The sequence below is a fragment of the Lissotriton vulgaris genome, chromosome 1_1, assembly GCF_964263255.1.
Source record: "Lissotriton vulgaris chromosome 1_1, aLisVul1.2, whole genome shotgun sequence".
Taxonomy (NCBI): domain Eukaryota; kingdom Metazoa; phylum Chordata; class Amphibia; order Caudata; family Salamandridae; genus Lissotriton; species Lissotriton vulgaris.
The window spans coordinates 1,905,893,901-1,905,919,487 of record NC_141685.1 but is presented as its reverse complement, the minus strand read 5'-3'; the positions used below and the strand labels follow the sequence as shown (position 1 = coordinate 1,905,919,487).

Below are 25,587 nucleotides of genomic sequence, written 5' to 3'. Positions count from 1 at the left end.
TCCAGCGTCCAAACTCCCCTTACTGTGCATTGCTTTGGGCATCTTACGCAACGTTAAAAAAACTAGAAAGTCAATGAAAAAACCAAAGGTGAGAGGGACATTATAGTTAGGTTCAGATTTTACACGCATAGTCATAGAAATTCAGCTGTTATAGTTAGAATTATTTCTAGTAACTATAACTCGTGCCCCAAAGTAACTACAACTCGTGCCCTCACCATGCACTGGTAATCACACAAGATATTACATCACTTATAATATCTTCTATGACATGATGGAAAATATCACTGTAACATTTGAAGTAAAACTATTGATGAGAAAACTAGCCATGCCTTATGGCATGGCATGAGTTATAGTTGCTTGAAATACCTTGGACTCTAATAGCTGAATTTCCATGATTTTTTGTGTGTAAAATCTGTAGGATCCACATACTTAGATATCTATATTTCTATTTCTTTTAATATCTCAAAAACTACTGAACGGAGGTACACCAAATAACAAAAAGGGCTCTTTCTGGAGCAAGAGCTACCTTCCTGACAAAGTTGGTGTAATTAAATTTTTTGGGTTATTTCATAACTATAGTGTCCCTGTAAATTTTCGATTTTTTGTGTGAAATTCTATGTTTCTTTTAATTGTATTTCCTAGCTGTAATCTGTAACCTTTGTGAGTAGGTGTGTGATTGGCTGGATCGGTCTGTGAGTGGCTGTGTGAGTGGCTGTATGAATTTATAGGTGAGTGTGTGAGTGTTTGTATGAGTAGTTTTCTGGGTATGTAAGTGTGTCTGTGGGTAGGTGTGGCGAATGCCTCTAGGAGTCTATGAGAGGGTGTGTGATTGGCAGTATGGGTGTGCGAGTGTCTTAGTCGGAGTGTGGGTGTGCCTGCGGGTCTGTAAGTGGGTGTGTGAGTGCCTGTGTGGTTCTGTGAGTGGGTGTGTAAGTGTCTGTGTGTGTGGGTGTGTGAGTGCCTTTCAAATCGTTTTTCAATGTGGAATATGAGAGGAAACACACTTGCCTTTCTTTTGGCAAACTTAATAAGCTCGGATCATTTGTGCTTTACAGTAGTGAAGCTTCAACTGGGGCACCTGCTATGTTTATATTTGTAAATGCATCCCGTTGAGGTTTCATTTCTGTGAAATGAGCATCATGGTCATAATGAAACCTTATTTTTTCCAAGAAGAGTCCAAAGTTTTGCAAAAATATCTAACCAATTGGAGTACTTTCTATTGGTTAACTAGTAAGTGCTACCTCATTCAGTAAATGTCTAGGGAATATTTTATGACTATAGCTGCATAAAGGACCATGAGCTAATGTCAACCCCCCTGCACACAGCTGTCTAAATATGGGGTTTGACTGCAGGGCCTGGCCCTAGGAGATGGGGTAATTGGCGCCGGGAGGGGGCTGGAAGCTCCCTCCCATTTACTAATTGGCCAGGCCACCATCTTTCGGTCCCCCGCCGAGTCCAGCTAGCAAAGTGAAAAATCTAGGCGTCATCTTCGATGCTGGCCTCAATTTTATGGCACATGCGAATAAAACTGCGGCTTCAGCTCATATGAAATTGAGAATGATTAGGAAAATACTACCTTTCCTACCGAACACGGCCGGGAAAACACTGGTCAGCTCACTAGTCCTGTCCTCCTTGGACTATTGTAATGCTCTATTCTTAAATGCCCAAGTCCGAGTGACAAATAAGATGCAGTCAATCCAAAATGCAGCCGCACGAATGCTGGCTGGGATCCCCAAGTTCGCACCAGTTACAAACATCATTAGGGATCTCCATTGGCTCCCGATACGCAGCCGTATCAAATTCAAATCGCTGTGTATTGTTTACAAGTCACTCAATAATCAAGCTCCCCACTTTCTCAAACAGAATCTTCTCCATCATGTCCCAACCCGATCTCTTCGTTCCTCTATTCAGAACTTCTTGGCTGTGCCTTGCACTAGAACAGTCACCTGGGGCGACAGGCGTTTCCTGGTTGCCGCCCCTAGACTCTGGAACACCCTTCCTGCACATATCCGAGCAAGTCCCTCCCTGTTCACATTCCGCAAACAGCTAAAGACGTGGTTATTTGACCAATAGCCTTGTATATCTTCTTTACCCAGTTGCTGATCCATCCCTTAACTAGCGCCGAGACGCCCACGGGTATTCGCCGCGCTCTACAAATGTCAATAAATAAATAAATAAATAAATAAGTATGGGCTCCTTAGTCCAAAATCAACCCAGGAAGGGGAGTTGTGTGCACCCTTCCATTCACAAAAAGGTGCTGGGCTCCAGGGGAGGGGGTACTAGAGGATGGAATTGGCCTAGGGAGGGTTGCTGCATGCCCCCCTCCCTGTTAACAATATGGCTGGGCCCTGGGAGATAGTGTCCCCAAGGTCAAAATAGGCTTGGGGAGTGAGGCTGCATTCCCCCTTCCCCATAATTACAGTAGTGAACCTCGGAGGATGGGGTAGCTAAGACCAAAAAAGGCCCAGGGAGGGAGGCCACATACCCTCTCCCCTTAAATAAAATACACTGGACCCCAGGTGATGGGGTCCCCGGAGTGCCAAAATTGGGGGAGGGGGATTCATGCCCCTCTCTCCAACAATATGTGCCGGGCCCAGTGGATGGGATCCTTGGTGCTTAATTCAGACCAAGGAGGAGGCTGCGAGGGTTGGGTCAATGATGGGGGTTGGTCGGTGCGACAAGCCCCTGTGGCCACCTCCCACTCACGCCTGTCTGCATGCGGGGACTTGGCTGTAGCCAGGCCGTGCTGCCAACGCCCATAGCGCACGTCCTTTGGCCATGCAAGACATGCGTTTGGCTGCATGCGAGGGTTGGCCACAGGGACTGACAGCATTTGAAATTTCATCTGCGATGCCATAAATGATGTCATAGAGCATGTCATGAATGATGTCATATATGAGGTCTTAAGTAGATCATGGTGGGGGTGCAAGTTATAGTTAGAGCTACAAACTATAACTGCTGAATTTCTGTGTTTTTATTTAGCTGAAAGCGTTTATTGTTGTCACTGAGAAATTCACCTAACTATAACGTTACTGTAACCTTTGTTTTTCTCATTGAAAACATATATATTTATTACACATAACTATTTTTTTCTTTTATAGAGTTTTACATAGCGCAAACTTGACCCGAATCAGTTATCGGAACACTTTACATAGCACCTGTTGCATTACATGAGGACACGTTCATTTTTGTCAGGCACGGGGAGATTAAGTGATTTGCCCAGAATCACAGGATGTTCAGCGTCACTGCCGAGACTCGAACCCAGTTCTCCATATTCAAGGTCGACCGCCCTAGCCTTTAGGCCAACTCCTCCACCCTATAACGTCACTTTAACATTTGTTTTTTCCTGTGTATCTCACAGTTTTTTTTTAAAGTACGTTAAATATTTCTGGGAGTGTATGTACGGTAGAATTACTTTATATTTGTTGTGTTCTGACATTTCAGTAAAAGAATGTTTTTCTTTATTGTAAAACAGTTCAGTTTGAAAAATATTTGTAAAATTTGTGAGTAATAATATTCAATAGAAATTGTTTCTTTGCTCAGTTTTTGTAACTGTCATGTCACCAGCAGTGTTTTTTGAGATGTCATTACTCTCGCAATGATGAGTGTGTGTATTTGGGTGTGTAGAGGGACTGGAGTCTTTGCTGAGACCTCTCTCTATAATGATGGGTTTGCATAGTAGAGTGTGGAGAGGGACTGGCCTCTCCTTTCAGACCTCTCTCTCAGATGGCGGCTGTGCATAATAGGGTGGGTGGAGGAACTGGTCTCTCTGCAAAGACCCCTCTCTGTCATTATAGGTGTGTGTATTAGGGTGTTGGGATGGACTGCCCTCTCCTTATGAAGCAATATTACGCACTGCTGTATCATCTCTGTTGTTACCATATGTCTTTTTTTTTATAAGACTATAAATTCAGTTTAATATATGTAAGGTTTCCTGGGGAATGTAGTCTGCACAATCAACTAAGTAATAGTACAACAGATCACAAAATTGTAGCAGAATTCCTTTTTAACATGCTTTAATCCCTTAAAAAAAAAAAAAAACGATTAATTCCCTACAGTCTCGCTTGTGCTGGAACATTTCATTCCAAAGATTTGACCTAATTCTGTGTTACTGTTCGTCTTCTGAGTGTGGAGCACCAGACATGAGCATGTATTTTGTGGGCTTGAGCAAGGATCCACACACTAGACACCATGCTTTTGATGGGTGAGATTCCAGGGGGATCCCTATGACATTTGGGCACAAGTTTGGCAGGCAGCCGGGTGATCCTCCCAACTTTAGACATTCACGATAACTAGATACACAGGGAAATCCACGTTGATGTGAGTTACATGAATCCTGAATCCCAACACATTTTACTACCCAGAATCCAGTAATAATGTAAAAGAATGGGTAAAAAAACACAATTTCTCCTTTTTATGTGACAGAAAACTCCAGAACTTCTGAAAAATGGCAAATATCCTTGCAACTAATATCTCCAGACTTGTATTGATAAAATGAAGGTCCACCTGTCATGGGGCAGGAATAGGCCAAACCTTTAACCATGTATAGACATTAACACTATATATTGAACTCACATGGTCACTTATTTACTTATTTGACCTATTGCTGTCAGTTCCCAAAGGCCAATGTACATTTGAGGTTTCCTTTTCATTTTCAAAAAATGGGAAACTCTTCTTAGTTGGAGTTTTTCTGTTCTCCGTGTGTGGCATATCTTTCTGTGACAGAAATTTGAGGAAATTCAGTTTTTTCAAACAGTGTTTTAGCTAACCATGCATGACATGTATGCCTTGAGCTCCTGGCCTAGGGCTTACAATTGGACAATAATCCCATTGGCAGCCAGCTCATTGATTCAACAATAATGCCCCACACCTCTAGATTTGCACCAGCTCCACTTGGGAAAGCGACCCATAGCTGCCTGTTCTCCTCCGTTGGTTTGTGTTGCAGCACACTCACAGTGGGACAATGGACAGCATGCACATGCAATGGGTTTTCTATGGGTCTTAGAGTGTAACTGATGAGCATGTCAGGTGGGCAGGTAGCACAAAGTCAGCAGCATCCCTGGAGAAAATAACAATATAGGAAGGCTATAGTGGCAGCAAATAGAGGTCCTTTGTGCTGGAATGGCATCTGGCTAAAGGGGGCTGCCACTGCGGGGATCCCAAGAGTGTGGCAACGACAGCCAGATTCCAGGAAGAGATCTGCCAGGACATGAACCCCTTGTGGCTGCTGATTTCTCCTCCCCAACCTAATTGATCCGTCAGAATGGATGCAGGGGGCACAGACAGTCTCAAAGGATCCCTGCTTTTGTCTTTGCTCTTGATGGCTGCCAGAGCCCGAGGACCATGCTGAAAGCAACATACTAAGGGACACAAGGCATCAGGTGTAAAGTCACCTTAAGATTGCATTAATTAATAACCTTCTGGCTGCCCATTTGACAGATTGCCTTCCCTGAGTCTGAGGTGGGGGGCACCAGTCTTGAGCTGCTGAATGTGACAGCTGGTTCGGAGACAGATGCAATGCTTTTGACATCTCATCATACACATTGATAATGTATGTGTTTGAGGAGACAGATGTTGTGAACCCCTCTGCCCTGACAGAGTCGGCTTTGTGGTGAGGCTGAAGGAGCTACCACCATATGTCAGTGATCTGCTTGGGTTAGGAACACCAGAGGCCTGTGACCACCCCATATCCATAACTAGAGACTGTATTGTCCGCATGGGATCCTGCAGATGCAGGGACTCTGACTAAAATGCGAGGCCCTTCTGGACAGGGGGTCATCTAGAAAAATCGAGCTTTTACAGAAAGAAAATACTGTGTGATTTACAAATGTAGTAATTTCGACATAGATACATAATATATATTTTCATGAATGTAAGGGCACCACAGTTGGGGTTTAATTATGATTTGCCCATTGGGGAGGTATATTGCATCGGGTAATTTATGAAAGCACTTGTTGCAGTATTTAGCAGGTGCAGTATCGCCTCCTAGAACGAGTTCTGCTTCTCAGGACATGGTATATGAAGCTGATATGAATAAGTTGTAACATCGACTTTGAGTTGTATTCCTTTTTGGCCTGAATTAAAATCCACTCGCACGACTGAAATGAAGGTATTAGTTATTTCTCTCCGTGTTTCTGTTTCGATTAATTGTTTTTATAACATATGTGGATCTTTACAGATGCAGTGCTTCTTTATATATTTAGCACCTTTTATACTAAAGTACTTGCATTTAATATAGCCATGGTCCACAATTGCACTTTGCTGACAAAGAAGTATGCCGCCTACCATGGGTCATTATCACATAAAATGTAGCTTTGTACTAAATTAATTCAACTTAGAATTTGGAATAAAGATTTAAATGAATAATTGAACTAGTCCATTGCCATACACTTTATTCTTCTCAATATATTCTATTTTTAAATAAACTATTGACATCAATTAAAATATATGAATGTTAAGTTCTAAGGCATGTATCATACAGGAATGGGAAGTGATATTGATGTCACCATGCAATATTTTAATATCATGCCTCCCTTCTTGTTTCGTAGGTATTTAGAACTAGAAAGCAGCGGACATCGAAATGAAATCAGGCTGCATTACCGTACTGCAGACCACCGTCCTCACACCGAAGTGTTTCCTTATAGCTTGGCAGACGACAAGTGGCACAAACTTTCCATTGCCATTAGTGCTTCACACTTGATTTTACATGTTGACTGCAATAAGTAAGTGAGATGATTATAAGTACCCATTTCGAGGACGATTATTCACGGAAGTGGATGTCTGCTTTCCCTCTCTGTTGGGGCCCATCGGGAGACGGGGAGGGGAAGAACTGACCGGAGACAGATGTAAAGTGTGATAAAGGCCGCTTTATTGGGAAACAGGTGCATCCTGAACACATACCATATCCTTGGCCTTTGCCGTACAAAACTAGTCCTAACTAACTATACATATCCTGACACACCCCCCGCCCCCACCCCTAAACAGTTCCCCGCCAACAACATAAACATCATTATTAATTATCCAAACGCCTGCCTCCACTGTTTAACCATCTGCCATATGTACACTCCCTCCCCTTCAGTCCGTAAAACTCATTCCTTCTATCCTACCCCCCCCCCTGTTTAACTAGGAAAAAGCGCCATCCTACATAATTTTCCCCAGCACCTGCTCCCAGCGACAACACAGCCAACTAAAACTAACATAGAAAGCACCTGCTCCCAACAAAACTGCTTCCCAAACCAGAAGACCACAACCCGGTCAGACTCCCCTATACTCCTCCAGCCACCCCATCCAAAGGGAGGGTGGGCGGGACAACGCTCGAAGCTACCCTCCGGCTGCTGGGTCACTGTCCCATGAAATGGTGCACAGTGACCCAAAATGGCCGCTCTTATTGGCCCCAGCCCAAAAGAGCCCAAATCCCACCATCAAGCCCAACCAGCCTACGTCCCTTCCTGTCCCCGTCTTAATTCCTCCCCACACCCTGCCTCCAGGGGCCCCAAAATCCCCGGGGGGGTGAGCCTCCCTCCGGTCAGCCACCCCCCGCAAAGCCCCATTGGGGCCCATCGGGAGAAGGGGAGGGGAAGAACTGACCGGAGACAGATGTAAAGTGTGATAAAGGCCGCTTTATTGGGAAACAGGTGCATCCTGAACACATACCATATCCTTGGCCTTTGCCGTACAAAACTAGTCCTAACTAACTATACATATCCTGACACACCCCCCACCCCACCCCTCAACAGTTCCCCGCCAACAACATAAACATCATTATTAATTATCCAAACGCCTGCCTCCACTGTTTAACCATCTGCCATATGTACACTCCCTCCCCTTCAGTCGGTAAAACTCATTCCTCCTATCCTACCCCCCACCCCCGTTTAACTAGGAAAAAGCGCCACTCGAAAGCCCCCATACGGCTTTCGACCCCCCCCTTAGGACACCTGTACCTTTGGATATCTGTGCACCCCTATAGCCCGGTCTACCGCCTCCTTCAGCTGCACTATGTATCGCTCCATTCCATACCAAGACAAATGCACCCCATCTTCCATGAAAAAATAGACCGCCCCATACTTCAGCTCCGGGTGCTCCATCCTACCCACTCCTTCCTTCTCACAAAAGGCCTGCATCTCCCTGTTAATCTTCCTCCTAGTCCTATCGATAGCCCCTGGTCTCTCTGCCCCCCTCCAACACCTCCTGGCTATGAATTTTGACCATATCACATAACACCCTGCCCACTGCCTTTTGATCTCCAGCAAATCCCTCCTCATTTGTTTCACCAATGCCAGACCCTTACACTGGACTAAATCGTTTTCACCCAGGTGGATGACCACCACATCTGGACAGACCCCCCCGCACAACATTGTTCAGAACAGGCACCAACTTGTGCCACCGCATGCCCCCTTTTCCCCTCCAATGACACCTAAACAACTGCTCATCTAATTCCAGATTGAGGTTCCTGCATTTCTCCCACTCGGCCCTCTCCGCTCTCTTTACAAAAGAATGGCCCACCACGTATATGTTCAGTGCTGCCGCCGTAGGCCCAGCCACCGCACCTGCAAAAAGACATATGTAAGCAGAGAGCCCAAACTTCCAGCCTACACCACCACTACCCCTCGCATCCTGACATATGTCTTATAGCAGTCCGATTTCCAGCGTCCCAGCTGTTTAATCTCCTCCTTCCCCCAACCTTTCCGCGCCGCCTCCGTCGCCGCCCCGATGGGAAAAGAATGCGTTCCGAATTCTTTTGGATCCTCACCCATAGACCGCAGGGCGTGCCGCAGGACCCACAGCAACTGTGCCGCTGTCACCCTTCCCCCCTGTCTCCTGCCAAAAACCTCTGAACCATCCAGCACTCCTCCGTAAGCCAGCCGTCTCCCCCATTCCGCCGGGCACACCGCCTCCGTACCCCCCGGACCCAACAGCACCCAAGTGCCCTTCCCTCGCTGATCAGTCTTGGACCGCCGAAGCTGCACTGCCACCTCCCGGCCACGCAATACCACCTCTCCCCACGTCACACCCGGGCTTCCTTTCAAACCCACCAACTCTGATACCCGAAAGGCCCCAAAAAACATCCAAGACATCAATGTGGAAAACAGCACCGTCTCCGCGCGATCCCTGCACACTACCGGTAACCGGCCCACCAGGCCTTCCAGCATCACCTCCGTAATCGGCCGTCTCCCCCACGCCCGAGCTCCTTTCTCCCTCTCCCAACCTTCCAGCAGACGCCCCCCCCAGTTCCCCTGCCGAGGGGGCATACCCCCACCAGAGCTTGCCCATGAAAGCCACACCTGCCAAGTTCCCTGCAATCGTCACTCTCGCCAATCCTTTATCCATCAACCCCAGCATGAAACGCACCACCTGCTCCTCCCGACGCCACTTGCCCCTTTGCCTTACCGCTCCAAACCGCAGAAACTCCAGCCAGGCCTGCTCATAACACTTCCACGTGGACACTGCCAGGGACGACCTCACCAACTGAATGACCCGCGCTCTCCCACCGACCACAGCTCCTCCGACACCGCTGTCTTGTCCGCCGCTGCCTCCATGGCTAGCCCATGGAACCTCTGCCACTGTGAACGAGACAAAGCATCCGCAATGTCATTGTCCACTCCCGGCACATGCTGAGCATGGAACAAAATATCGTGTTCCAAACACCTCATGACGAAAACGCGCATCAACTTCAGCACTGCGGGCTCCCTCGCGGACTGCCGGTTCACCACCTGCACCACCGACATATTGTCCACCTTGAACAACACACGCTTGTGCGCCAGCTCCGGCGCCCACACTGTCACTGCCACCACCAACGGAAACAACTCCAAGAACGCAATACTCCTACCCCCCGCCTGCCACTGCTCCGGCCATTGCTCCGCGCACCACCTGCCGTCCCAGTAAAGCCCGAAACCGCCAACTCCTGCCACGTCCGATGACATCATCACATCCCACTCCCAGTCCTCCGGGGGCGCCATGGGCACACCATTAAAACACCCCAAAAAAGCCAACCACATGGCCAGGTCCTCTCTCGATCCTGCCGACAGTCGCACGTGATGATGGGGCAACGTCATACCGGACAAGGCCAACCCCAGCCGCCGACAAAAGGTCCGCTCCGCTCGCACCACGCGGCACGCAAAGTTCAAGTGCCCCAGCAACACCTGCACCTCCCGCACCAGCACCTTCCGCCTGGCCAACATACCCTTCACCAAGTCCACCATCACCACCCGCTTGTCCTCCGGTAGGCGTGCTTCCATGGCCGCTGAATCGAGCTCTATCCCGAGGAACAACAGCACCGTGCTGGGCCCTTGCGTCTTCTCTGGCGCCAAAGGAACCCCCAGGTAACCCATCAGGTCCATAAAACCGTCCAGCTGCTGCTGGCAGTCCGTCGAACCGGGCCGACCCACCAGGAAAAAGTCGTCCAGGTAGTGCGTTATCGCCTCAGAGCCTGTGCGCCAGGAAAAAGCCCACTACAAGAAGGAGCTGAATCGTTCAAACAAGGCACACGACAGGGAGCACCCCATAGGAAGCGCCCTATCGACAAAAATGAGCCCGTCAAGCTGGATCCCCAGCAACTGATGATCCGCTGGGTGAACTGGCAGCAACCGAAACGCCGACTTCACGTCGCATTTTGCCATGAGCGCCCCCCGACCTGCCGTCGCCACCAACCTCCTCGCGACGTCCACGGACGAGTATGACACTGACGCCAGCTCCGCCGAGATAAAGTCGTTCACCGACCCGCCCTCCGGCCATGAGAGATGCTGAATCAGGCGGAATTGACCTTGCTCTTTTTTCGGGACCAGACCAATGGGTGAAATTATCAAATCCGGCAATGGTGCCTCCTCGAAAGGTCCCACCATCCTCCCTTCCTTCACTTCTTTGAAGAGCTTCTCACGGACGATACCCTTGTGCGCGTTCACGGACTTCAGGTTCTCTGCCCATCGTGCGATCCGCGGACCCTCATACCCCAACCGGAAATCCTTCCTGAAGCCCCGACGGATAAGCCTCCAAAAAGGGGGCCAGTCGGTCCAGCCTAACCGGCGTATGAGCCTTTTCCCAGGGTACTTGCCTCCCCCCTACCCCCTCCCCTCCCCCTGTTGGGCCCAGGAGCCGGGTACTGACCCTGTACGGGGCCTCCCCCAGGCCACCAGCAGCGCGCTTCTGGGTGGCGTCTCCCACATGCGGAGCACTCGTGCCGAACACGGCACACCTGCCGGAGACAGGAACCCCTGTTGAAATCCCAGCAGGTCCCGACGCTGTGACTGCTCCCGGCACCCCCCGCCCCCACCCCCGCCACGGGTGGGGCGGGCCGAAAAGGGGGGCAGCGCCAGCGGCAACCCGCTGGCCGTGTAGATGGTGCGGCCGAATTTCGCCCCACTCATCGTCTGTTGGTACAAATCCGCATCCAACTCCCCCCACTTTGCCTCTGGGTCCGACGCCATGCGCTCCCGAAACTCCTCATCGTAATGTGACAAAGCATTGCCCCCATAATTCACCACGTCCATGTAATTGAACAGCGCGACCGCCCTGTCGGGGTACTTCTCACAGTACACACTGGCATATATCAGGAAAGCCGCTGACCAATTTTCAATGATAACCGGCACCTTAGGTCACCTCGCCAATTCCTGTTCCTCCTCCTTCGATCCTTCCTTTGTCATCAACTCCCTGTGGAGCAACTTCAAAATCTCTACGTACTCCCCCTTCCAGATCTTCTCTCTAGTCGCCAGCGACAAATGGGCACCCAAAGGCTTCGCCACCCCCATGTATGGCAACTTCTTAACCGGCACTTCACAGCTCTCCTTCGCCCCGGCGCTGGACCCCGCCGACCCGCCGGATGCCGCCGCCTCACCCGTCCCCGTACTCACCGACGCCGCGCCACCCACTGCCTCCGTACACACTCCGGCATCCATACCTACCCTTCACCAATCTCACCTCCCCCCCCCAGCATCCGTCCCCACCGACACCTGGCATCTGCCATCCACACCCCCACATGCCTGGCCTCCATGAGGCCCGCCCAAGCCACTCCCCGACCGTGCACTGGTCTTACCTGGCGTCAAGGCTGGCGTCCTCGCCGGATCCCGCCGCCTAACCAGTTCCGCTGGGGGGGCCGTCACTCGCGGCACCACTTGCCGGGGGCACACCTGCAAAACACTGCCAACAACATTACTGGCCTCCCCCCCGACCTCCCGAAGCTCCCCCTCCTCTTCCAACTCCATCTCCCCTTCTCCAACTCCTACTGCAAAAACTCTTCCTGCGGACACCCTGCTCAGACCCGCCTTGTCCCTGCACGCTGTCATCAAGGTCCCCCAATCCATACTCTCCCTCCTCCTATCCTCTGGTTGGTAATCAGTAAAACCTGTCACGTTGCTGCTCCATCCCCGTCCCCCGGCGGCCGGATCGACCCATCGGGAGGGGGGCGTTGGAGACCTATGGCCCTGCCATCCGCTGTCAGCACGCACATGGTCCCTCGTGGGAGAGCGACCGCCCGTACTAGGCAGAGCCGGCCCATCCTCTCGGCAGGTTGGAGCCGCATGCTGCTCACCGAGCCCTTTACCAACTGCTCCTGCCAAGAGAAAAATGGGGAAGTCCAGCAAGCCGGGGCAAACCCCCCCGTCGCCTCCCCAACCACCTGACGCACCTCTCCCCCATGCCGCCGAGTGCCCTCCCCGCCACGCCGGACGCCCCCCCACCCCCAACTCCCTGCCACTCCCTGACCGCCCCACGCGCCCCCCCTGAACCCCCGCATGCCCCACACCCCCGCAGCTCCCACCCGCCACCCCCTACCCTCCACCTCCCCCTGCCCCCACCCACAGGACCTCCCCCGTTCTCTCCCCCACCCCCCCTCCACCCCCAACCCCCGTGGCATCCCCCACCCCCAGCCCCGTCCCCCATCCCCTCCCCCCGCTCCCCCACTCTGCTCCGCACCCCCCCACCCCCCGCGGCGACACCGGTCTACTGGGACCCACGATGTCCTCCTCCACTGAGGACCCCCCTTCCATCCCGCTCTCGTCACCCTCACCCCCCCCCTCCCCCTCCTCCGATTCCTCAATCAATAGTGGCGTGACCCCCCCCTGCTCCCCTGCACCCCCCTCCCCTTCAGCACCCCTGGGCACCCCACCTTGCACCCCGCCATCTCCCCCTCCTGTTCTCCCATAGCTCCCCTGGGATCTCCTACCCCCCCTGTAATCCCCCATCACGTTCCTGCCGTGCCAGCTCCTCTCTCCCCCCTGCTGCCCCCCCCAGCCTCACACTCCTCCTCGCCACTCGAGCGCTCCCTCTAGCCCCCCCTCACCTGGCGTGTCTCCCGGTACCTCCCCGCCCCCCCAGGTCCCCCGTCCCCTCCACAAACTGCAGTGGAGCCTTCTTCCTGCCACCGCGCCTCTTCCCTGCACCTCCTCCCCTCTTCGGCGCCCCAGCCGCCCGCTGACCGCCACCTCGCGCCGCTCCTCCCACGGCTCCCGCCCCCTCCCCCTTCCGCGCACGCGAACGCGGAGGCTCACAGGCCGCCACCGCTGCCGCGGCGCCATCAGCAGTGCGCCGCGGTGGCCTTACCCTGACATCGCTCCGCAGGAGGTCCGTCCTGCCCGCTTCGCCCAAGAGGCGCAACGCCTCCCGCACACGAGGATCCGCCATTGCCTCCGCCGCCATCACGCAGGTATGCCCTCTCGTCCGCACCGCTGCTCGGCCCCCACTCCACACCTCACCTGTCGCACACCACGAACGCTCCCGACGATGCCTCAAGCTCGCCCCACACTACCGCTGCTCCAAACTGCCACAATACCCAGCCTACAACCCCAAAACCCAACAATCCCCACAACGCTCGAAGCTACCCTCCGGCTGCTGGGTCACTGCCCCATGAAATGGTGCACAGTGACCCAAAATGGCCGCTCTTATTGCCCCCAGCCCAAAAGAGCCCAAATCCCACCATCAAGCCCAACCAGCCTACGTCCCTTCCTGTCCCCGTCTTAATTCCTCCCTACACCCTGCCTCCCGGGGCCCCAAAATCCCCGGGGGGCGAGCCTCCCTCCGGTCAGCCACCCCCTGCAAAGCCCCATTGTCCATTTGCATGGAGTCTCAAAAGGACCATTGCCTCGTACATATTACTGAGGCAGCAGTTTTGAGCCCGATGTACCAACTTTTTTGATGATGAAACCAGCTCTTTTTGGAGAATCGGTCCCTTGGCTACTGAAAACATGTTTTTTCTTGTGTATCAAACCAAAATGTGCGATTCAGTAACACGTTACCAAATCGTAATGGTGCAACCAATCACTGATTAGGCAATTAGAAGGGGTGTGTTTAGGGCGTTCCTTCCAATTACCGAATCACAGTGGTATGTATTAATGTTTTACGCCGGAATACCGGTTCTCCTCAAAGGAGGTGGTACACCATTCGTAAATGGACCCCTTGCCCTTGTAAGTATGTAAAGAGAAAATCATTTTTAAACATTTCATTTTATTGAAACAAAACGCAGCTGCTTTAAAAAAAAAAAATTACAAAAAAGAATGCTTTATTTAAGAGCAATCATAGACATGGTGATCCCAATTTTAGTGCTTCTGGCCCTGTGTTGATACCTATGAATGGTGGTTTTGCACTGCGGCTTAGTGGTATTTCAAAATTAGGGTCAGTTACCAAACCAGTTCATGTCAAAAAATCATGAATGGTTTGTGAGCCAACCGTAGCACATCAGGGCCATGATTCTTTGTTTGGTACTACATAAATTAGGAAGCTTAATGTGGAAGTGTATTGATTCAAATGATTATTATTTGCTGCAATGTTATGGTTACAGGTCAATTAAAGCTCATGTTTCATTGCATTTAACTGCATTTGTAGCTGGCTAGTGTTACAATAGGTGGATATATGTGTTTTGGAGAAATTGTGATGCTAATCTGATAAATGAGGGAGGAGCAGAATAAGCCATAATACAGACTGATTGTATCCATTTCTTGTTCTGTTTAAATATCTTTTAGAATATATGAAAGAGTTGTGGAAAAACCATCCATGGATTTACCATCAGGGACAACATTTTGGGTAGGACAACGGAATAATGCACATGGTTTTTTTAAGGTACGTAAGGTGGAGTTGCCAGCTCTTTGAGATGTAATCTGTGCTCCATGATTTTGAAATAAATTATTTTGAGTGTGACTTTTAAATGCTGTTCGTATATAACATTACCACAATTTGAATGACTCTATAACACAGTTTATTCCAGATATTAATGAATGCATCTGTGCATCTGACATTAACAATTTATTTTGTATTAATTATTTTTCTCAAATTGGAAAAACATATCAAAATAACAGTATTTTATACAATGCATTCTGTCATAGCTGTCCTGTTTCAGAGTGCAAATAGGGTGGAAACTAGCATCATGTAATGCTGTGAAGATGCCAAAATATATCTCTTATTCACAAAATATGGCAAATGGTAATTTTGCTGAGGGATGGCCACATAGACCTATACCATGTAAATAGCAAATAGTTTGCTCTGAATTAATACAGAGATTTTAAAAGAGATAAACATTGAGTGATGGAGGCAATTGGTAGACTGATTAAAGTTGTTCTGATAAATGTCAGTATGGCAGCTTATGTCAATAAGATCTTAAATGGGCGACTTGCAGCGGTCAGCACGTCACTTGAATGATGACCCACTAAGCATAGGCTATGCATTTTAATACTGGTTGAGAGCAGAGAAAAGGGAGCAGTGGTGTAAAGATAATGTGCACATCCAAAGACACCGGGTATATAGGCAATATTCAAAGTAGTGTGTGCCCAATGGGCCTGAAACACTATGTTACCACACTAGTGTAAAATATATATGAAAGAGCCTACTTCATATCACACAAATACAATTAAAAACTCAGAGCACTAAAAATACTTTTGGGGAGTTCTCTGGGTTTTTGAATGTTAATATTGATTGTATTCAGTGGGTCCCATGATTTAAAGTGAAGGAAAATATATTTTCATATCATAACTGTGCCCCATCTAGGCAGGGATGCAGTATTTGTTGTCTCTGGTGCAGGTAGGTGAAGATCAACGTCAAAATGTATTTCACTCCTCATTTTTGAGTCCTCTTTGTCTCTTCTTATTGACATGGATAGACAGGGGTAGCTCCACCTGCTCCAAGATTCTGCGTCGCTCTCAACCCATAGGTCTGGATTTCTGTCTAGTTGGGCCATATCCTTATCCACAGTAATAGTTTGGATCATGTTTACTGGAGGCTGGCATTAGCCTGTGTAATAACTTACCTTTCTACAGAGAATTTACACCTACTTCAGTTGATTTATAAAAGGCATTACATTCAGTCGCTTCTTGAATTGATTGATGCCCCCTTGCAGAAGAAATATGTGTATAACAGCAGGATATTACATTTAAGTTTCAGAGCCTAGCTCTTTCTTTTATCATTTCACAGTTGATCAAATATTATGTTCAGTTATGTCCATTTGTATAGCACAGTACCCACCTCTTAGGGTATCCAGACGCTTCCAAGTAGGAACAGTCACAGGCTTCATTGTAAGAGTTACATATCAAAAGGACACTGGCAGCAAGTTCTACAAACAACTATCTATTATTATTAGTATGGCTATTCCAATTATTAATTATTAACACACACTGCTAGCCAATATTCATTTTCTATCCTTTCACAAGGTTTGTGGGGGTGTCCACATTTGCCTAGCTCACTTTGTTTTTATCTCTTAGTATTATTCTTTTGAGAAGGAAAACATCTTGCAGGAGCATTGAATCCGCACTTAAAGTAGCTAAATAAAATCGGTTGTGACTTTCAAATTCTGTGTAGATCTGCGCACTAAAGTCCACTAATTGAAATGAAATTGTGGAGAATGTGCGAAACATTTGTTTTCTATAAAGATGTTTTCTAATTACAGGGAAGCGCTACCGAGCCTGCAGTGACATACAATTATGTTCATCGTAAGGCACTCGCCCTTTCTGGCATGCAGCCACGTGCCAAACAATTCATTAAGGGATACCTAATTATACCATAATGGCCAACAGGGAGGTTTTATTCTAGTGGCCTGTCTGAGTAATCTAAATGTCCATTAATGGAAAGGCAGCTTCAACACCAGTGGTCACCCTGGCTATCATTAAGTGATCAATGTGAATGCAGATCCTGAAGCGCAGAGAAAATGTGCCCGCTTGTTTAAATGGCATGCATTTCCTGCACTTTAATTACTCTGACACTTAAAGGCAATTTAGCTTGATTAACCAAAGCAAGATAATGCAATGGTTTTAGCTAAAGGTATCAACAGGCATAAAATAATTGCTGCTAAGAATATTAAGAAATATGTGCATTTAGTACATATTCTATATTCAGCATCGACCTAAACTGCCCAGAGAGATACCAGATTATGTGCTCTTTAGGTGGAGGAAAAAAGAAACACACTGTATTAGTACAGTACACCCAGCCCAAAAAGCTCACAATGTCCATATGAGAAAGCGTCATGGACAAAAATGTGTTTGTAGATGGGAGAGAAACATCATTGCACAAAGTAGTCATTTGAGTCGGGTTTTGAAATAGGATATATATATGAAACAGAAAAAAACGCGAGCTCTGCAAGCCCTATACATATGCCATTAAGGCATAAATGCACATAGAGTACTTAACTCCTTATGGGTCATATTAATGAGTTGTCACATAGTTGATTATTTTGACCAGTTTAGTGCTTCCATCATCGTGGTGTCAGTATAAAACAGAGGTATTGTAATTGCCAAGAAATACGCACAATGTAAATAACGGACTGCCAAGCCCACAATGCCACATTGTGGCTAGTGTGGTGACTAGGGTATAAATAGGTGAAACTAAAGTAGAACTAATGTAACTACCGTGATCAAGAACTAGGAGAGTTCAAAACGCGTAGGTGGAGAGTTGTTGAAGGTCATTAAACTACAAGTGAAATCATCCAAGTGTGCGGCGTTTTTCTTTCAACTTGTTTGGGAATATATATATTTATATATCTACACACAAAAGAATATCTTGAGTAGATCTTCATACTATTGAGGTACCTCATGACCAGTCAAACAATTTTATACAAAATGGATGGATGTGGTAACACTTCAGAACACATTTTAATCTATTCGGATGTTTCAAAACTTATATTGCTATCTCCAAGTTACATAATTTAAAGTGGCATTGACAACTTCTGTGACGAAATCACTGGCCTGTGTACAAACAGAGTAAAGTATTTAACACCTGTAGCTGAGCTTCCATTGTATGATACTTATTTAATCACCAGCAGTGGTGATCCAAAGTCTCACTAAGATGCCATTGTTTACTGTTCAGTATCATAGGCAAGTTTAAGGTTTAATCATGCAAATGATGATGATAGAAGTAAGAAACAGCAAAAAAATTGAATCAATTCAAGCAATTAAAACATATTTCTCTTCCAGGGGATCCTCATGAACATCACAATCACTGCATTGTCCCACCCACTCGTTCGATCCTAGAGCACTTTCCAAATTATATACATCTATATATGCACAAGCGTTTGCAATTTCAACTACATATATTACAATTGTATTAAGACAGTCATTATATGTACAATAACTAGCAATATCTATCACAAATCATTTTTTTAAATAGGGAAAATAAAGAGAATGCAGGGCAATGCTAGCATATAAGCTGCATCGGTAGATTATTAAAAACAAACACTATACCGTTAAAGGATTCATGCACCATGGGTCTAACCAACCTCAATTAACGTCCCATAGGACTGCAGAAGTGTTTTCATTATTTTCGGATAGAAATTTCTCTTGGTTATAGAGTCAAAATGCCTTTATATTTTGTGAAGTGATCCAAGTGTGCCAAGAAAAAAGCCCAGGCAGACACTCATAACCTCTGCATTGTATGTCATCATTCAGAAGACTGCGGACATTGAAAAACAATGTCTAAAAGAACCCCGAAGAATAGGCAGAGGATCAGACTGCTTGGTATACAAAAGAGACATCAGGATTGAACCTCAGAAAGTGAAGAGGTGTGAGGAGAACATATTCTATCTACCTCTCTGCACTCCTCGTGCTCTAAAGGCTATCCAACAGCATAGAAAATCACATAAAAATGAATGTTCCCGATAGTCGTTGAGACTATGATGTCGAGAACAGGTACTGTGTCCACCTGCTCGCCATGAAGGCATGGTATTTCAATGTTGACATTGAGTGGATGCAGTGTGTTGACGTTGAGACTACCATCTAGACCTTCATTGACATATAGACAATCACCATTGGTGTCAAGACCACCATCATCAACGTCAGCACCACCACCATCAACTTTGAGACCTACATTGTTTGTGTCTTCATCACAGAGACATACAAGACAAAGTGGCTCTATTGTCTTAAACGAAGGATGGTAACACTTTCTTCTGGTTCAGAGTATTCCCAAATGATCTCACCCGTGGCTCTGCCCTCCATTCCCACACCCAGAAGGTCTGCATCTCTGTGTTTCTCACTAGCAACACCGGCTACTCCAATTTCATCACAGCAACCAAGATCTCCACAGGTTCCATCCAAGCCTGTATCTAAAGAGACTCCATGAAAAAGAGGACCCATTAAGTCTGGACCTCCAAGAAGATCAAGATCTCCAAGAATATCTAGATTTCTAACATAGTCTAGATCCCTTCAAGACACCACAGACGTTGTAGTGGAACCTCATCTTTAAGCAAGACATCTAGGTGACAACATTATTCTCCATCAACATCACACTGTACAGAACATTCCTTTCATCAAGATCTTTTTTTGCCCTTAGTTCCAGGTCTTTTGGAACCTGTCATGCAACTTTTTCTAACTCTGGTTTCAGTGAAGTCTGAACAATACAGATTGATGTGAAAATACAAGGTACTAGATCAAGACACTCTCTTTTTAAGATCAGGTACTCCTCCAGATTAAGTGATGATTTCTGTTGCAGAGAAATCTCACACTGTTGCACCTTCATCCACGGTTCTTCCTGACAAGGAGATTCACCAAGAAGAAACGTGTGTGCCACTGCTGCTACTAGAATTAAAACATCAAGTGTAGCTGCCTTATTAGTTTGATATGACAGACCTTTGTGGGACACTTTGCAAAGTTTACAGAAAAGCTGTCAACGAAAACACAACATGATTTACAGGAAATCTTACAGGAAGGCATGATAGTCTCAATTCAGGTCATGAATGCAGCAGCAGCAGTTGCTTCAGACTTATCTGCCCATGGCTATTGTGATGGAAGTTGTCTAAGACACAATGCCTGGTTGAGGCTGAAAGGCATAAAAGCAGAAGCACACAACATATCATGTAACCTTCCTTTTCGAGGATTTTTCTTTTCAGATCTCATGTGGATGATGAGATAGCTAGAATGAAAACAGAAATTGACACATCATTAAAAAATGTAGGTCTTGATAAGAAGAAATAATACAGAAGCTGCTGCAATGTACTTGCCTCAGAGGCTTCAAGACCGTCAATGGCAACCTCAGTAGCAGCAATAAAAGCACAACAAAAGCAGCCTTCTCACCCTGAAAGGATATCTAGGTGCAGAGGAAGCGAAATAGACATAGGTCACTTTGGTGAGACCTCTAGAAAAACAATGAGGTCCTTCCCTCCGCTCCATCAGTCACTCTGGAGTGGGGGAAGCATTTCAAGCCATCTACAAGAGTTGCAAAACATAACTAAAGACAAGTGAATCTTGAATATTGTTCAGAATTAATATTCTCTCATGTTCAAATCTCCCCCTCCTACTATACCACCAACAAAATCCTTTCATTTACATCAAGACTTGCTTTGCGTGGAAATGAACCCCCCCATTAGAAAATAATACATTAAGGAAGTACCTTTTTGCTAAAAAAGGAACACTGGACATTATCATGAACAAGATCGTTTATCGGTCGAATCACATCATGAGCCGATTTCTAAGTAAATGCACTATCAACCGCCACAGTTTGAGAGCACGTCTTGCATTTTGGGACATTTAGAAAAATTAATCAAGCATTTGCAATGCAATAGGTCTTGCATTTACAAGTGTTTGAGCTATTGGCAATGCAATAGGTCAAACTCTCGTAAATGCAAGATCTATTGCATTGTAAATATTTTTTTGCCTACTAGTGCCCTTGTGGCGCTTTCACATTCATGGAGGCCTCGCTCCTTTCTTTAGACAAGCCGCGTCTAAAGAAGGGGATTGGCCTACATTAAAGTGAAAACATGGCATGGGGCAGTTTGACAAAAAAAGCATCAGTTTGTTAAGTTGACAAACAGTTTTTTTTTGTAAAAGCGCCCCATACCGCGTTTTCACTTTAATAGCAGCACCGCCCCTTTCTCTAGATGCGGGCGCTAGTAAACCAAAAAAATACATTAAAAAAATAGGAACATGAACCAGCTATACTTAAAGCGGACCACACTGCTAAAATAAAGAAATAAATAAACGCGGCCGCTATAGTTAAAGCGGACCGCCATTAGTAAGTAAAATAAAAGCGGGTGGCGTGCTCCCACCTAGTGGCTGGAATAGGGGCAAATCATTAAACAAAATAGTGCTCACAGCCAAGATTAAGTAGACCGTGTAACAAGACAAGTAAAAAGTCCAGTTGTTATGGGAGGTAACAAATGCAGACAAGGCGTTACCAAGGAGGGACTAACAAACCTTATAACGACTTGGAAGCCAGTCTTTACTAAGGACAATGACACAAGTCAATTACAAATATGGACGGAGAGTGGGCGGGGCTTCAAAGCCTACTCTAATAATGCATGCCTCACAGCAGCGCATGCGCTGGCCAGGCTCGACCTAAAAATTGGCTGCTCACCTCAACAGGGGAAGGGTACAACTCATCTCATCCAAACAGTCTTAAGAAGAAATGATAGATGGGTGTAACAAATTGGAGGACAGCTATCAAATAAGCAGCAGAGAACTGAAATAGACAAGAAAATAATCCAACCATGAGCTAGGAGCTAGCTAAAGGCCCTATTTATAAACTGTATTGTAGACAATAGGTCTAAGAGAACAGGCAGCCAAAGCTGTCTTTGGACAGAACCTCAAAAACACATATTAATTTTCCGAAAACCACAAAAAGATGGCTAAGTCTAGGATTTTGCTGAGCCTGCCCTGAAAACAAGACACTTGTAAGTAATTCTGTAATATAGCTGAACTCATAACATAATATGTTCTTGAAAGTTGGGATCTGGAGCACAGGACATGAGAGTGAGGTCCTAAGACCGTACGTAGTCCATTTCATTCCTATGCATTGCTTGCTCCGTGATAAGTAGCCATACTGTTATAGTACTTCATGCTATGCGATTTCAATAATATTTTTGTGGAATATCTAATGTGAAGTAGCGTTAATTACAAGACAGTGGCCAAGGTGTCAGTAAGGGATTCAAATCACGGACTTGGCTATTTATCCATTGTATCTGTGTTTGCTTATAATACTTATCAGACCAGAGTGTGGGATTCGTTTTGCTACAGTGAGCCAAAAATATAGAAATTATAGTATTCTGATCATTTTATTCTTGATTCTGACATGTATGCAAGCATGTTGCCACAGCGACGGTGTATTGTTTTCTCTCGCAGTCTGTTGTTTGTGTGAGGGCTTTTTCATTATTCATCTAGGATTACATTTTTCACCAGCTATTTTAAGGCAGCTTAGAAACATTGCTTTCGCCTGAACACTGGAAAAAAAATAGGTGTGAAAAAATGTTTGAGATAGATAGGATATTGCGTTGTCCTATGGATACTAGGCATAAAGATGCCTTTGATCAAGGGACCTTATCCCTATTGCCACCTCCACGTGGGATAGTGCTTTACTTTGTGGACAATATGGTCATCCTTGTTGGTAGACCTTCAGATAGCCACCATGAATGATGTCCATGCAACACCTAGGTAAAAGGGGCTTATCAAACGTGGCATGAACTCAGAATAAAACATTTCCTTTTACCTTTCAGAAATTGGTTGCAGAGGCCAGCATTTTCTGTTAGTGCTTGAAGTCATGCTTCAGTACCTAACTGTGCACCCCCTCTTTACTTATCGATAATCCTCTTTGAAAGGCTATCCCTCTTTCTCTCAAATCCACCATTCCTTTCCTCTTCCTGTCACTTTCATTGCTCCTTTGATGTTTCTGCTTGACTTTCTACCCTTAATTATTCCGACTCCTCTCCGGGCCTTCAGTGAATGATTGGTGGGCTGATGGGGGATTTGTGATGTGGCTCGACACTTAGGACTTCTTGACTATTAAAGCATTGCAAACATATTGGATAAAAATTAGCTAAGAGGGCAATAGGGGCAACTGATGAGGTCAATACTAGGGATGCAACTTTCTGTTACGAACCCTTTTTAGATTCCTTATGGTGTATCCTTTTCCTGATCTCAATAGAGAAAGGAGGATGCGGATAAAAATATAAAAGGAAGAGTTTCCACAAGCCCGAGCACACACACAATATCATCCATTAGTTTTAGCAAAGCAATACAATGCACAAGACCGTATACAGCTTTTTGTATTTTAATTTTATTTCTTCCGTTGGTCCAGCCAACACGTGTTTCGTTGCCCGGGAGTAACCCACGACTTCCTCAGGGCTAACTGGCATTAAGGTGAGCGGTCAACCTTTGGACCGGTTATAATTCCGTCCCGGCCAAGAAGGCCATACTGGGTGCCGGTGAGAGACGCAGAAACATGTCTAAGCACGAAAGTGCGTACCTTCTTTTATTCTGATGTGGAACTGACTCGGACCAGTTATTACGGCTACGCAAGTTGATAATAGCATTTAACTGAAGAGACACCAATTACAAGTGAACTGAGAATCCTTTTTCCCCTGCCTTCTTGGCCGGGACGGAATTATAACCGGTCCAAAGGTTGACCGCTCACCTTAATGACAATTAGCCCTGAGGAAGTCATGGTTTACTCCCGGGCGACAAAACATGTGTTGACTGCACTCACGGAAGAAAGAAAGTTAAAATACAAACAACGGTATACTGTCTTGTGCATTATATTGCTTTGCTAAAACTAATGGATGATATTGTTTGTGTGCTCGGCCTTGTAGAAATAGTTGTGTGATCCCCTTCGGTCACAAGTTTTGAGGAGTGAATGAGACTCCTCTTCCCTTGAGCACCAACAGATAAGTACACCAAGTAAACTTTAGACCGGAATTAGTGAGCGCCACAACCACACGGGGGCCTGTCATCCTGCATTGTTATTAATAAAAAGGAAGAGTTCTTATAAGTAAGCTGTGTATTCTATCCTCAGCTTTATTCCCTCTGCAATAAGAAGCGAGTGGAATTATTCAGAGTTTGGCAGATGCAGCACGTCTGCCAAAAATTGGCTGATATCCTCCCTGGGCAGGCATTCATTCTAAAGAGGGTGGACTAGACATCTTCCAATTTTGGTTTGTATCTGCCAAAATCTAAATAAGCCCCGCAGTGCCCTGTGCTTAACATGTTTCCAGAAAATAAAAGCTAATCGTGTGATGCTTTTTCTACATCCAGTTTTTCATTCATGCCTTCTCCCTCCAGACTTTCTTCCTTTCTTCCTTTTCCATTCTTCATTCATTTGTATCTCCCTTGCTTCGTTCCTCCATTCCCCCATTCCTTCCTTACTTTCTTTCTCGTTTGTTCCTTTCTTCCTTCTTGCCTTCTTCCTTTACTTGCTACCATCCTCTCTTCATGCCTTCTTTTCTTTACCTGATTAATTATGTTGCCTTCTTTCCTTTCTTTGCTTCCTTCATTTATTGCCTCTTCTTTCCATGCTATCTTTTTCTTTGCTACCGACCTTCCTTCCATTCGTCCATCATTTTACTTCTTTCTTTATTAGCTGCATTAGTTTCCTGTTTCCTCCTTTTCTTGCTTCCTTCTTTGATTTCTTTTTTCCATTCTTCTTCCTTCCATACCACTTTCCTCCATCTTCTCTTCTTTCCTTTCTTCCTTCCTCTCGCTATTCCATTCTATCACTCAACTACTCTCCACATCTCTCACCCTCGTTTTCTTTCTTTCTATCCCTTCCTTTTTGCCTCGGGTCCTCTTGTCTGCACCATCAAGAGAAGAAACCCAAGTAACGTGTTTTTCTGGGTGAAAATGTGATGCTTTGTTGTCGATCTCCAGTTCTCTCACAAAGGATGCGATTACCCTGAATATTAGATTCAGGGTAGTGCGTCCACCTTATTTCCTCCCCGTTGTCGCCCTTTCTTTCTTCGCTTGCGTCTTTCCTTCCCTTAAGAAAGTCGCATAGATCTGGATGGCTTTCATTGCTGTCCTGCCGCCCCCGTTCTTTACAGTGAATTATCGCCGTCTCCGTCCCTCCCCGCCCCCACCCTCGGTTTACAGCTCCAATCAACAGTGAACAGCTTGCTGAAGCACCATTAGAGCATTTTCCGAAATATGTAAGCACAATGCTGTACTGGAATGTTAATAACTTCTTTCCATATGAGCTGGCAGAAATATGTAAAGCGAAAACACAATTAACGTAAAAGCAAAGCACGGCCATAAACTTGTATTTGATCAGGCGCCGGCGCACGCTGCAAAGCACTGTTTTTATCGATCTCCTAATGTGCCAAACAGCTCGAATTCTGGGAGCTGGTGACCAGTTGTAGTGATTTTTAGCTTTGATAGTTTCTCTCAAGCGGCCCTGTTCTTTTTAAAAACAATTATTTTAGAAGCCCTT

General features: G+C 46.4%; 1 protein-coding gene across 1 annotated transcript in view; it reads left to right on the top strand.

Annotated features, from left to right (window-relative positions):
- Positions 1-25,587, top strand: part of NELL2 (neural EGFL like 2) — a 1,025,546-nt gene that overhangs the window by 268,896 nt on the left and 731,063 nt on the right. Inside the window, exons 4-5 of the mRNA XM_086919530.1 lie at positions 6,549-6,722; positions 14,946-15,042. Of these exons, the coding sequence (XP_086775656.1) occupies positions 6,549-6,722; positions 14,946-15,042 (271 nt within the window). The remainder of the gene's footprint in view (positions 1-6,548; positions 6,723-14,945; positions 15,043-25,587) is intronic.